Below are 16,025 nucleotides of genomic sequence, written 5' to 3' on the forward strand. Positions count from 1 at the left end.
GTGATTGCTATTACTACAAAAAAACCATTCAAAATATATGAGAAGAAATGTCTTGCAAACCTTGTTAAATAGTTAAATGTACAAGGCTATGAACCGGCTATGAACTTTATCAGTTTTAAATCGGAATCTTTAAATTTCAATGTAATTGAACCAAACCAATAACAGAACTACTGTGATATTAAAAATCCGCTGTACAATAGTTTTTAGTATTCTGGGTTCAGTGTTCGCAGTATAAACTCAGTAAATTTGAGTATTTAATTTCAAACTTGTATATAACACATATATATTGTAACAATTGGTAAAATTTATATATGTGGATCACATTGTTATACGGTTGGATCTAAGTTAGAGTTTCTTATTTTTGATTCTCAACTAAATTTATAAATTTTTTCAACAGCTTTTACTATATTTTATTCCAAAAAAAAAACTTTTTTACAAATAGAACTAAGGGATAAATTAAAATATGTGTATATATAACATTAAGCACAGATTTAAAATATTAATACAATAAAATAAGAATACTGTAAATCCTGGTTTATGATTTCACATCTGAAGACAATACATGGAGAAGTTCAAAAATACAATTTAAAAAAATATAGTAAATAACTTCGTTCTATTGGCAGTAAATCCAGAAATAATACGTTCACATCTAAAGTCAAGTACATGGAGAACATCAAAAATATCATCTATAACAGTAGAGTAAAACAGCTCCGCTAGCGGTACTATAAGCAAGTATTAAGATAGGGCGTTACCACGCCTTAAGCGCAAGTATAAAATCGTGTTTGAAAGAAGGAAATGAGCTACTCTAAACTTAACCGAACTATTCCTAAGAAATGTACAAAAAGTATATAATAATCAAATATTTATAAAAATTAATATATATACTTTATTTTTGTATAAAATAAATATTTGTCTTAATAAATCCGCATACTTATCCATAAATATTTACGAATATATACTTGTGTATATATTAATTTTGCACCTAAATATGTGTTATTGAATGAGTGCAGCTATTACAAGTAATTCAAAAAATCAATGTATTTACCTACTGAGATACTTGTTATCTAAAAAAAAAAAACTAAATCTCTGAATAATACACGTTAAAAGTATCTACAATATTTATCTTGTTGAATTATGTATCTGCGAATTCAAGTATTTTTATCGACTAAAAATATTGAAAAACTCTAGTAAATCGCATGTATATAATATATACGTACCTTATCATAAAAACTGCGGCTTAAACAGCGTAACATTCGTATTCATAACAAGAGATAAACGGTTCAGCTCCGAATGAAGATATTTTTCATATACATACATGCAAAAGTTATGTATCTTTGTATATGTATCTACACTTGATTGGTTAGCTTTTAATTTTTAAGCTAGTCTACAACGCAAAGTCTGAGTGTTGAAGTCGGAGTGTAAAAAACAAGTTACTAGTTTTTTTTTGTCGCCCATAAAGTAGAAACAAAAATATTTTTGTACGCTTTAGTAACATTTGTGCTAAATTATCCATTCAGAAGTAGTACAATTTTAGCCAAATAAATAATAAATATTTTATAAATATTTCTAAATTATTTGTGTTTGGAAGTTGTTTGAAAAATTGCAATAAAATATTTTAACTTCAGTAAAAACAAAAAAATCTCGTAAGTTTTATATATTACAGATAAAGTTTATTGGACTGAGTGCATTTTATATATAAAATTTTTAAATAAAATATATTTAAAGTTATGAAAGTTTCTTTTCTGCTTTTCTGCTAATAAAAATGCATGCTACACACATAAATTCAACGGTTTTTTTGTTTTTTTTTTTGAATGAAAACTGCAATATATCTGGCCAAGAAGAGTGAAAATAGATAAAAAATGAAAAGTTTAATGTTTAAAGCCATAAAATGAGCAGAAAGTTGATATAAAAAATGAATGTGAAATTGTTTGACTGTAAAAATGTGTTAAATTGTACAAAATTTATTTAAAACACCCGAAATCTCTTCGATTCCGATTCCGATTCCCATAATTGCCACTAACGCTCTTTTCTCCGATCTTGCGCTATTAGTAGCTGAACATAACGCATTAAAAAGCATTCAAAATGAGTTTCAATGAGCTTCAATGAGTTTTTGTAATAAATTCATATATACAAGTAATACTGCTATTTACATGAAGTTTCAAAATCTGCGGATAAAGCGTGAATCAGCTTCAAAACGTTCACTTAAATTGTATATTTTAAAAGCTGAAAAAAAAACTTTAATTTTTAAATGCGAAGCGCTTTTTTGATAGTTTCGACCAAGTTTTTTCATTAACATCATATAAAAATTATAAAACGAAAACAAGTTTGAGACCAATTAGTTTCAAAGGAAGTATCTATCGATATTTTAAAAGTAGTACGTTTAGCTATATAGAATTTCTAACACCATAATTAATTCAAAGTAATTAATTTTGTGAATTTTAATATTGTGCAATGTGCAAAACTTATTGGCAATAAAAATATTTGAATGAGGATCGATAGTTCGTAAGCAGTGCGTAATAACGTCAAATTTATATGTATTTCGTGTTCATACATTTATATAATTTAAAATTAAAAAAATATCTTTTTCCCATTTAAATACATTAAAGTAATTAATATTATTATTATAAACACGTACTTATAATATACATAAGTAAATATATATACAAATAAAATTTTATATATAAAATAAAAGACGTGTCTCGATTGCCTTGAGGTTTAATTGCAGTTAGCTTAGCAAATCGTTTTCGCTTTCTTTTTGTTGTACGTCAAACGAAGCTTCGCACATTTCGTGTTCAGAAACAAGTCAAAATGATTGTTTAGCTTTAATTTTTGAGGGTTTCATAGTTCAAAGAAGCCATCCAACCATTTGTTAATAATAATTAACAACAACGTGACAGAACTTAACTTAAAAACAGTTCAAAATTCAATAAGTTTGCCGACTTATCGACTGAAAACCTCAATTCAGTTCTCCACAGAAACGGAAACATAATAACAGACTCACTTATATATTCATTTTAAAATATTAATAATAAAAAAAATTTGCATATGTAAATATATATTTATATATATACACTTATGTATGTACAAATAAAAATTGAATATTTTTATTTTGACTTGTCCTTGTATTAGAACCTGTTCTAATAAAATTGCGAGATTGACTGAATCTAAATCTAAATCTCAATGTCTTAAGTCCATTTAAATATATAAGTAAACTAATTGTGTGAGTTATGTAATAGAACTTGGAATTTTTGTTACATGAAATAGTTTCATAACAGCTCATTTCAAGTTCTTGTTATTGCTAAAACTTGATATTTTTAGAAACCTTTTGTGCAATCAATAAATACAATGTGTGGCTTGCATACTAATATAAATCAGTTCCTTTTATAATATATGAGTTCGCTGACAACTTACCCTAACCTACTTAAACAGTAATTTATGCTTTTCGTAATGACTAAGATTTTGATTCATCTAATAATAAATGAATTAAGTAGATAGGTAATATAATTATTGACTTATTATTAAAGTATTTCCGTATGATTTAAATCTTCAAGCAAAAAATAATTGAGATCCTTATGTTAAATATCTGTTAAATTAATTATAAATAATTTGTAAACAATTAATTTCTGATAAACCAATAAAACTATTTGTTGATTTATTATAAAAGAATTCGTATTTGGCTTAAAAAGCTGTAAGCAAAACACATTTTAAATTCTTATGTTAATAATAATTTCAATTACTTTTCTAAATATGTATTCAATATTTTTTATTTTTATTATTATATATATTTAAATAATTTGTAATCAATTTTATTTTTATATTAAATGCATTAATTAATTTATTTGATTTATTATGAAAGAATTTTTGACTGATTTAAAACTGCAAGTAACATATAGTAGTATGGTGCAAAACCCCTCTTTATGTTAAAGTGATTTCGTTTGTATTATTAATTTTTTATTAAGAGGTTTATTAAGTAATTTTTAAATTATTTGTTATGAATTAGTTACTTATGGACCAATAAAAATATTTAACTGTTACTAATTAAAAGCCATTACCTTGCTTATTTTATTTTGGTGACCTTTTTGGAGGCATGTTCATTGCATAAATACTCTCTGTAACATACATTTTATACGTATTTTTACATAATTTAAACGATGCAATTTAGTGTTTAACAAATAATGCGCAACTCTTCAATTGGTATTGTTATACGTTAAATATTTGTAAACTAAATTGAAAACAATTTGTAGGAAATTAATTTTGTATGGAACAATAACAGTAATTAACTACTTCTAATTAAAAGTTATTATGCCAAACATTACCTTTTTGTTTGACTCTTTAAATACATGAACGTCGCTTATTGCATGATTACTCTCTGTTATTTTAATTTTTACATATACCGTATTTTTATTCTTCTAATGTAAGTTCCTATCTACGTTATATTGAATGAAATGCTTCACCTTATATTACATTGAATTCAAATTAAAATGATTTTAAAATCTTAAAAAAAATGTTAACTTTCTTGTTTGTAATCGTTATTTCAATCACGTTGAAAAACATTGCCATACCAATATTTTTATTACGCGTCTTTATAAATTTTAAAATATCAAATGGCCAATTAACTTTACTAATTGAAAGAATAAATAGAGAAATGTTAATTACTCATCACTCATATATCAAACAAGTATATAATAATATTTAAAAATTAGAAACCTATTAATTAATCAAAATAGTGAAAACTATTAAATATTTCAAAATATTTGAAAAACTGGATTTGAGTTGAAATTAAACTCTTTATTGTTTATTATCTCAAATTTTTCATTACACCTTAAGAATACTAAACACAATTATTTTATCTCATTCATATATATGAATCTTATTAAATTTATTTTTATAAAAGTTTTCTCAACTAATCAACAATTATTTTATCTCATTCATACATATAAATTTTATTAAATTTATTTATTTAGTTTTCTCAACTAATTAAATTTAATACTTCTGTTAGAACTAAAAACTAAACTGAGCTCTTTAGAAGTTTAAATAAAAATGTTTGTGTTTATTAAATTATACTTTATTTTAAATTAGTTCTATTAAATTAGTGTTGATACTTTATTTTAAATTAGTTCTAGCTTAATCCTTTATAGTGCATAAGTTTCGTTAAATTTATTCGTTGTAAATTAATAAATTATTGTTGTAAATAACTTAAGTGAAAAATTTTGGCTTATAATTACATTAAATATTTATTTTTCATGAAAGTGATTTGCACATTCCATTAAATATATTTGTACTTAATAATTCAAACACAATTTTTCATTACTGAATAAATTATATATATATATATAGAACAAACCGTCATTTGCATACTCACATTAAATTATAATAAATTAATAAATAATAATAACAATAATAAATAACGTAAAGTACAAGTAAAAAAATTAAATTATAACTAAATTATTCATATCTGATATCAGAAAATTCTTAACGAGATATTCAGGTCTTCATTCAAATCTCTTCTCAAAGTTAAGTTCCGTTGCTAAAACAAAAGATCTAATATGGCTACAATGCTCCAGTCCACTAGGAGCCTATAGCCCTATAATTTTCTATACTAAATTTTAAACTTATAAATTATAAATAATTGATACTTAACATTTATGGTTAAAGTAAGAGTATTTAAACTTTCTTTGTATAGAATATTAATTTCATTTAAATAGTATAATTGATTCAAATATAATTGTAGGAAAGAAAGAATTCAAGGTTAAAAATATACCTTCACAACTTCTTATTTCAATTATAAAGAGCTATACAGACACTTGACATAGCGTTATTTAGTTTTATTTATTATCATATAGAAAAATTTTAATGAACTATATATTCTACTAAATCAATAACAGTTTAAATATAGGAAATGTTTGCATTATTATTACAATTTAGTTATTAAAAACCTATGGTTAAAATAATTGTTACTAATAACATATAAAAATTATTTCTAATATGCAGGCAATTTAAAAGTTAATATTTAATAATTAAAATTTAAATTTAATATAATTATTATTAATTAATAATTATTACCAATAATCATTTTAGAACACATCTTTTAATAATAAAAGCAAATGTAATTTTTTAATAATAGAGTTTAATAATTACACTGATGATGAATGCTGACAGTAATCGAAATATTAAATATCAAAAACTAAAAAACTGATCAATAGCAGATCTTTCATTTGATTTTTAGAGAGACCGAAAATTGCATTCAGTCTTTGAAAAGACTGCTGCCAGTATACAAAAGATCTATAAAATCTATAAGATCTAGAAAAGATGAAATTGCGCCATATTATTGATGCTAGGTCAAAAAAATGTTGATGGTTTTTATAATGACAAAACGTGTTAAGTTTTTCTGCAATGTTCTCATGTTCATGTTGAAGAAGACAGATCTCATCTTTTTTATGTTCTAATCAATCCTTCTAATCCGTTAACTTTATAATAAGGCAATTTTTGTTTATTGCGTAAAATAAATTAAACTACCCACACAACATAAAATCATTCCTTTTTATGTTTACGTACCGTCATAGAAAATTATAAAGATATTCAGACTTTCTAGATAACTGAGTGAGTCGGTAAAGTGATATAGGTTTACGTATAATTCTTTTTGTGAAATTATAACATTACCGAGTTACTCAAGTACTAATATAGCAAATTTGATACGAAAACTTAAATTTAATTAATAATTTGAAGTGTTTGAAAAAACAATATATAAAGAAATATTAATAGAAATTAAAAAATTAAATTAAGTAACCAATTTAAATTTTTATTCTACTTTTCCAATTGCTTATACCATTTTCTTAGTTTTATGTTAAATATTATAAAAAAAAACAAAATCAGCTTTTTCCAATTCAATTTTAAAACTTTACTGAAAAAACATTAAAAAAGTATGTCCAGACGTTGTCAACTATTAAGTTACAACGCTACTTATGCATATTGTGTAGCGTAGAATGATTTTAATATAATAATTTTTTTTTCAGAATTATAAATATCTCTACTTAGATATACATAAATTTCGGAAAATCCAAAGCTAACTTTATTTTTATTTTCTTTTAACTTAAGTTTGTACGAAAAAACGTAAGCAAAGCAATTTCCCTTATAACAATAAAGACTCGTTTCAGTCACCCCAATAACTTGTAAGTTCATAAGGTTACTAACAATATAATTATAACAATAGCTATTAACAAAGCTAATACAATAATTAAGCAAATTCTTTTAGTCAACAAATGACATTGTATAATGTTGGGGTCGTGGCCCTACCTTATATACATATATATACTCATCCTATAATAAATAAAAAAAATTCTTCATTCTATAATAAATGGCAACACAGTAAAAATTACCACACCCTATTTAAATTCATGATATAAAGTATATAATAAAATTTTATTTTTGGTTATAATGGCTTAAGACGTGATTTCTTGATTTTAAAGTACATCCTCAATAAAACATAAGCCTCATTCAAAATGTGCACAATGAATTAAACATTTTATTATCTCAGTACCTTTAAATGATTAATTTCAATTTTATTATAAAAATAAATATTTTTTATAAACAGAATAAAGATTTCGTACTTTGAACAATTCTTTAATAGAAGACTAATTAAAAACTTTAAAAATATTTTTGTTATTACATATTTGTAAACCAAAAATAGACATAAAGCGTATAAGCGGAGATTTTTTTAATCATTTTAAAATTCATACGCATATATTTAGACACGATTATATGTATTTACATAATGAAGTTTTCAAGTTCAAAGGCAAACTTTTGTATATAATAAAATGAAGACATATACATTATAAAAGAAAATGAAAAGAGAACACTTAAGCTTTAATTAATTATTCCTCATAACGAAGTCAAGGGCTGCATGTGCTTAGTCTGCATATAGATTCGTCAACTGTAAATAGTTTTATGCTTGCTCTAAACTTCAATCGATTCCCTTTTGGTATTGTCATTCGCTTTAATAATTCAGACACCTATCATAATGTTTAAACGTTTATAAAAATAAAGAAAAAATAAAATAAAAACAAGGTTAGTGAATAATTATTTTTAAAAGGTAACTACTCCATTTTCTGAGAATTCTTAAACTCATTTAATAATCATCCATTGCATTGAGGTCGACTGGTTGAACATTCGAGTATTAATACAGGGTATCACAAGATGTCCAGGATACATAAATGTGAGTGATGATTACTTGCTCTAAGGGATGAAAGATATCGAATTTGACACCAGATCCCTTTTTCAATATTAATCGATATATAGTATAGCTAGAAAATATATATTGATTTTCTTTAATATTTAATATTTCTTAACTTTTGTCATACTGTAATTAAAAAGTTAACGATATAAAATTTTTTAAGTAACTTCCTACTCTTGAAAATCTGTTCAAAATCTGTTAGATTATTTACTATATCTATTTACCATTACAAGGCAAAGAAATAGCTATGCTAAATCCAACTGACATTATTGAATTCTTAAGAGCAATATGACTGGATATTATATAACTACCCTATACTTGTACACAGAGCAAGTCCTAACACACATATCTTACTTCATAGCAGAATATTATTTCTTTTAGATATCAAATTGAAAATCTTGTAATACCAGACAATGACAAAAAAGATGTGCCACATCCTTAATTTTATTTATATTATGCATATTCCATGGAATTGAGATATCTACCATTAATCTATTATAGATAAGCTGAAGCAAACACATCCGGCTTTGAAAATTATTTAACTACTTCATAAACTGGATTAGACATTTTTATCTTTCTTATATGTTTTTTCTTCAGTGACTTTCCTATTGTACCCTTTTAACAACAAAACACGATCTGCCAAATGTGTATGAGAACTAATTTTCGATAAAAAGGGGGGGAAACGGTGTATGAAAAAAGAAAATTCATTCGTAAAAAATGTTTGAAAGATTACAAAGAATAAAATGAAAATAAAAATATTAATATAATTATTTATATATATATAATTGATCATTAAAATAGAGGGCTAATTAATCATTAAAATAGAAATAAAGAAACTATAATTTATTATTTATATTTAAAAACAATTTATGTTTTATTAAAATATTTTTCCAATATTTCGACTATCATCAATAGTCATTTTCAGGGAAACTAAACTATATAAAATATATTATGAAGAAATGAGCAAAAAAAATGTAGCAAAAATTTGAAATAAATTAGATTTTTCGCAAAAGTAATCGCAAATTTTCCAAAGAAATTCATTTTGAACTACCCTTACTTTTAACCCGATTTAAGCACAGACATATATTATAAACCATATTAAAGAATGTTTAATTAATTAAAAACTATTGTACCAATAAAGCTATTTATGCGTAAAATTTTTGAGATATTTGAACAAAACACGTTAGTACAAAACAGCATGTATAATGATTAATTAGTTAATATTGAAAACAGACCTCACTCCCATATGATTTATTGTCATTCTTTCAGACCTAGAAATCAGCTCCTACATTTATACCGCTTTAATACTGAACACTTTCTATAAACATTTATGGGCATATGTTTATTTAAATACACAATATATCTTACTTTTCCGAAAACAGAATTTTTATTAGGTTCACTAATATCCTACATTCTATTTGTAAACCTTATTTTTTAATATTAAACTGGGAACAAATTAATGCTGTATCTGAAAAATTTAAATATTTCAACTTATTGCGAATTGGACTACATTAACAACATATACTACGATTCTAATAATTTATATAATTCAATCAATATAATTAAGTAGATCACTAAATACTTATATCATAATTAAATTTTTTAAATTACCATAAATTACTTGTTTTTACAAAAAAAAAGTATAAGTAGGCGAATACACTTTCCGCTTAATATATTTTGTTGAATAATTAATAAAATACAATATATATATATATCAGAATTTTAAATAATTAAAAAAAATTGCTGGAGTTAGCAATATTATATTTAAATAAATTGGTTGTTGAAAACTATAGAGTTTACTTAATAGATTATTGTTAAATTATTGAAGTGATTCAAACAAACATAAGAAAGAAAAAATTGTCAAATGCATTTACAAAACCATCATTTAAGTCATATATAAAGAATATTGTTACCTAACAGATTTATTTATAGATATTTTTATATCTCAATGAAATAACATAAAATAACATATCAAAACTCCTTGTAATCAGTTTTTGTACTTCAACTTTATATACCCGGCATTGATAGAATCAGCTATGAGTTTAGTACTCAAACCTAAGCTTCCAAACTCGAATGTTATTTTGACTGGTTTTGATCTTACTTTTTTTTAACTGTATTTTTATATTAATTTTTTAAAATGTTAAAATAAAATTAAAAGTAATATGTTTGTTTTTTAATTTTTTTATTGATACAATTATTTTAAAACATAATTAATTTACTTCGCAAATTTCTATAAAAAAACTTTGTAAAATGTTTCGAATATTAAAAAGTAATAATTTGTACTGCCGATGTTGATTACTTCCTACGCAGATAATAATATGACTAATAAGTCAAATAATAACTATAATAACTATATAATTATACTTTAAATTACTTACTGTCGTCTAGTCCCTAATACAAAGAAGTGCTACAATATTTTTGATAACATGATCTAAACGTTAGGCTTCCAGCAGGTGTTTTTCTTTCTTCTGTATATTAATTCAACATCTTACGTGGAAATCTTACTCTGAGCACTACGGTATATACATCATAATGGAGATTTCAATTCATTATGAAGTTCGTATAGCTCAACTTTACTTTTTATTAACTATCTTTACAAACAGGTCCAGGTCCATAACGGTATCATATATCTGCTTATTACAATATATTGAATTATTAAAAAAATTAGTTTTTTGAATTAAAATGAAAACAAACTATACATTTATCAAAATATAATCATAAATAATTAAAGTGTTTTTTTGAATAAGCGTTAACTTCACAGTGATATCCTCCCATAGATCCCTTTTTGACAATATTATGTAAACATACACTCTGCACTGCAAAAGTACTACCAAAAATATTTTCTGATTATCGACGTTCCTCGTTGGAACAATCCTGACTAACATACACTACTTAATGTAAGCGAAAGTGAAACTCATAAGTGATTCACAGTTAAGTGCATGCTATCCAAGAGTAAGAGTAAAAGTAAGAGTAAGAGTAAATGCACTTCTGTTCAAATGGAATACACCAACTTATCAATGCATGCAGCTTTCATTAGACTTATTTTACTGAAAGCAGAGATGGCACTAAAAGTCTCTTGGTTTCGGATATTATCTGCAGTGTATAGTAATAATAGTGCTATTAATTGGACCTTCTTTATTATGTTTTCTTATTTAGTTTTTAGTGCAGTTATTTCTTTTTTATTTTTTCATTTCTTATTTTTAACTTAATTTTCTAAAATACATAATAGCCTTTTTTGACTTTACATAGGTATCATCTATCGCACAGTTTGTTTTAAAAATGTTTGCGGTCATCATATTCAAAAAATTTTACATTTAATTTTACAATATATTTCGTTAAATATTTATATTTAATAATATATTTGTATTTAAATATTTTTGTTTCTTTGCAGAACGTACTGCTTATAATGAATGGAAGTCAACAAAAAATCTGCACAAAGCTGTCAAGCACATACTTAAGAAAATGGTGTAAGTATTTCATCGATTAAGATAATAAAAAAAGATTATTAAAACGATTTTATAATAAATAAATATATAAATATATCTATTTATATAACTATTATTTATTTTTATCTTTCTAAGGGATAACCATTGCAATTGGAGTTTGCTTCCTAATTTTTGGCATTCTAGTCACATTTAAATTTTCATCAATTGTTAATATAGCAATCGATCATCAGGTATCATTAAGATCGGAAGGTCAATCTTTCGGTTGGTGGGCAAAACCACCTGTGGAGCCAAGAATAAACATTTATGTATATAATGTAACGAATGCAAATGAATTCCTTAATAATGGCTCAAAACCCTTACTAAGCGAAGTAGGACCATATGTTTACACGTAAGTCTTATGCCAAAATATTAATTTAATCAAATCAATTGAATATACTTTTTTGTAGGGAGTCGTGGGAAAAAGTGAATATTATTGAAAATTCTAATGGAACTATATCCTATAATATGAGAAAAATATATGTGTTCCGTGAAGATCTTTCAAGTGGATTTGAAGAAGATGTTGTTGTTGTACCAAATATTCCAATGCTTAGTGCAACGTCCCAAAGTAAACATGCAGCAAGGTAAGTACTATATAATTCTTTACTAGTTACATCATTAAGGAATAATTTTTTTAATATTTATATTGTAAACACAGATTCTTAAGACTTGCAATGGCCAGTATAATGGATATATTAAAAATTAAACCATTTGTTCAAGTTTCAATTGGACAATTATTATGGGGATATGAAGATCCATTATTGAAACTTGCAAAAGATGTTGTTCCAAAAGAACAGAAACTTCCTTATGAAGAATTCGGACTTATGTATGGTAAAAATGGAACATCAATGGTAAATAAATAATTATAATAGTTCAAATTTTTATATAAAAAATTATATAGTTTTTTCTAATGGAAAAAACATGAAAAAAAATATTTTAATATTACAAAGAATTGTTTTAGAGAATTTAAGGTTTATTGAAACTTTAGCTTTTATTATTTGTTAGCTAAATGTGACTGTATAGCATAAGAAATAAAACTGGAAAAATTTGAATAATTTATACAAATAAAAACCGCTAATATAATAATAGAAACACTGTCTTGTGAGTTGTAAAACTAAAACACAACAACAAAGTGTACTCTTGGTCTATGATCCAGATACGTTCATTTTAGTGTAAAATCATGAATGCAAAATTTTGTAGTAATTATAATATATATGTAATTGATTACCTTATGTAATTTTTGTTAGTATTAATTTATAATTCGGAACGAAATGTGCACTATTGTGGTCTAGCCATCTATAAGATACATCTGTGATACTTTACTTTTTTTTTTGTACTTAACGATAATATTGCAGAATTACTTTTATTTACTACAGTTAAATACATTTGAATAGAAATCACTAAAAACATATATTATTATGTATATTTTAAACAAATGTTTAAATCACAGAGCATATATCCTCTAGAAATTCATAATAGAAACGTGATTATGTTTTTTACATTAAAAACTAGTGTTTTTAAATATTACAATAATTTACTCATAATATGGATAATAATGGATTGTCTCCATCACATCTACATATATTTTAAAACATTAATACGTATTTAATGGATACATATTTCAATGCTTTAAAGTTGAATGATCTATATAAGCATATAATATATATTACTTATGTCATATTTTTCAAATATATAAATTATTTGTATATGAATATATTTAAATAGTTCATAATATCAATTACTTTACGTCTTTAAGGATCGTGTCACAATTTTTAATGGAGTTGAAGATATAACTCAATATGGTATAATTGACAAATACAATGGACATGAGCAGCTTCATCATTGGCTATCTGATGAATGTAATCTTTTAAATGGTACTGATGGCTCTATTTTTCCACCACACATCGAAACCGATCGCGTTCTTCATATATACGATAAAGACCTTTGTCGCCTTTTACCATTAGTATTCGAAAAAGAAGTTGAAACTAAGGGAGGCATTAGAGGATTCCGTTTTTCGCCACCATCCAATGTTTTTAATGATATGGAAAGTAATCCTGATAATGCATGCTTCTGTCCAGGAGGACCCGAATCCTGTCCACCTAATGGTTTATTTAACGTTTCGCTTTGCCAATATGGTATAAACTTATTTATCATTTTATTGGTTCTATAATAAATTTCTTGTTATTGTTTTTTAGATTCTCCAATTATGTTAAGTTTTCCACATTTCTACTTAGCTGATGAGAGCTTACTAGAAGCTGTTGAAGGTATCACACCACCAGAAAAAGAAAAACATGAATTTTTCATCGATATTCAACCCGTAAGTATAAGCATGTCTTCAATAATTATTTTGTGTCATATATAATATGTGAAACAAATAAATTATTCATTGTTATTTTAGTTTTATTTATAAAACATTTATAAGTACTATATATATTCAAATGATAGATTCAGCATATTAATAATATGTTCTCTTTTTACAGGACATGGGAACAACTTTAAGAGCTAGAGCTCGAATTCAAATTAATTTAGCAGTAAGTCAAGTGCTTGATATCAAACAAGTTGCTAATTTTCCCGACATCATATTCCCGATTCTATGGTTCGAAGAAGGAATTGATCAATTACCCGATGAAATCACAAACTTGATGAATTTCGCAGCAACTGTCCCTCCGGCGGCGCGTGTTCTGCTGTTAATTGTTTTCTTCGCACTCGGCGCATTACTTTTGGCTCTCGCAGTATTTTGTTTAATCAGAAAGTCACACAGGCAAAGTACTTTGCATTTGGAGGGATCAAATTATTTGGCAACAGCCCAAATAGACCTTGAAAAGAAAAGAGCTAAAGAAACAACAAAATATTAATAATAAAATAGTTTTTAATATTATATATGAAGTGGTTTCGGGAGAGAACTTAATTAAATTGAACTAAATGATCGAGATGTATGATATACATTTGGGTACATAGGTATACTGTGATGTGACTTATAGTCAGTTGATATATATACACTAAAAAAATATGTATATATATTTATACATCTTTATATATATATATATATATTTATATGTATGTATATATATATATTTCATTTGGGAATAATTAGCATGTATGTATAAGTAAATACACATAACTTTGATACACACAATATTATATGTATTGTATTATAGCATTTTAAAACATCAGATATAATTAATCAGTAAAACTTAACAAGGTTGAATATATGAACAACTTTTAAACAAATTTAATATATATATACATATATATGTAAGTAAAAATTTTTTTAGGGTTTTCTTAATTTTATGAGAACTATATATAAGATCGCATTTAGAATAAAATATTTATAAATGCATCCAAAAGCGTATTAGATAAGAAAAATTATTTATAAGAATTGGTGGAGCTGTTAATATGTATGTACATAAATATTAAATAAAAACATAAATTCTTTTACCAAAAAATGTATTGTTTTTTCTTATATTATATTCTTAATTTCATCATTGTTTCACCGAAATTATGTTGTTTTTTCTATACAAAATTCAGTTTTAAGGTTAGAATGAAATTTAGGAAATGGCCTTAATTTCGTTCAAACGAAGCCTGAAATTTAGGGACAATTCAAATGCAACTATGCGTAAGATAAATTTTCAGCAAAATATGAAGTTGAGATAACGAAAAAGTGACATTTTTTTTAAATAAATATCAATGACATTTGACTTTAATAAAACCGGAAAATATTTTGAGAGTTGTGCAAATTTAGAGAATATAGAGAAAAAACTGTGACTGTTATAGAAAATATGTCTGATCAACGTATCGAAAACAATTCATATATTCCTATGAATCATAAAATCTATTTTAAAACAGATTTTATAATTGATGTTAAATCAGTTTTGGTAAGTTTAAATTGGTTTTAAGAAAAACCTAGGTTTACTAAGGTTACTGCTGGGTTTACATGAACCTTAAAACAATTTTTGAGACTCGGATAAACAAGTTAAATATCAAAGCGTTGAAGTAGAAATTAATCTGTTTGAAAATAAGTTTTAAAATCACCTTTAAAAGCTTTTATTTACAAATATTAAAAGTATTTTTGATGATATTAATCAATTAACAGCTGACACTTAAGCCTTAAAACTACTTTTAAAGTTTTTACAAAATGTTTAAAATTAATATTTCATACCAAAATACGATTTTTAGCAAAATTAATTTCACATATTTTAATTTTACATATTTTACTGCAGCCAAATTTATTACAGCCAAATTTAAAAATCAGTCTATTGTGAATGTTCACTGAAAATATGTTACAAGTTTGCAGTCACCTATTAAAACAATAT

General features: G+C 24.6%; 1 protein-coding gene across 1 annotated transcript; it reads left to right on the top strand.

The window, feature by feature from the left end:
* Positions 1 to 1,607: 1,607 nt before the first annotated feature.
* LOC119678109 (scavenger receptor class B member 1-like) lies at positions 1,608 to 15,089 on the top strand. The gene is made up of 8 exons (XM_038089773.1): positions 1,608 to 1,643; positions 11,622 to 11,697; positions 11,812 to 12,064; positions 12,123 to 12,296; positions 12,371 to 12,563; positions 13,469 to 13,847; positions 13,908 to 14,029; positions 14,193 to 15,089. The coding sequence occupies exons 2-8, from the start codon at positions 11,637 to 11,639 to the stop codon at positions 14,565 to 14,567; spliced, it is 1,557 nt and encodes a 518-aa protein (XP_037945701.1). The 5' UTR covers positions 1,608 to 1,643; positions 11,622 to 11,636; the 3' UTR covers positions 14,568 to 15,089.
* The last annotated feature ends 936 nt before the right edge of the window (positions 15,090 to 16,025 follow it).

The sequence above is a fragment of the Teleopsis dalmanni genome, chromosome 2 (genome assembly GCF_002237135.1).
Source record: "Teleopsis dalmanni isolate 2A chromosome 2, ASM223713v2, whole genome shotgun sequence".
NCBI lineage: Eukaryota > Metazoa > Arthropoda > Insecta > Diptera > Diopsidae > Teleopsis > Teleopsis dalmanni.

Bases quoted from the DNA above. Each gene is read 5' to 3' on its own strand.
- LOC119678109 (XM_038089773.1), top strand. From the start codon at position 11,637: ATGAATGGAAGTCAACAAAAAATCTGCACAAAGCTGTCAAGCACATAC. The intron at 12,564-13,468 runs GTAAATAAATAA...TACGTCTTTAAG, and splicing joins GTAAAAATGGAACATCAATG to GATCGTGTCACAATTTTTAA. The intron at 13,848-13,907 runs GTATAAACTTAT...ATTGTTTTTTAG, and splicing joins CGTTTCGCTTTGCCAATATG to ATTCTCCAATTATGTTAAGT.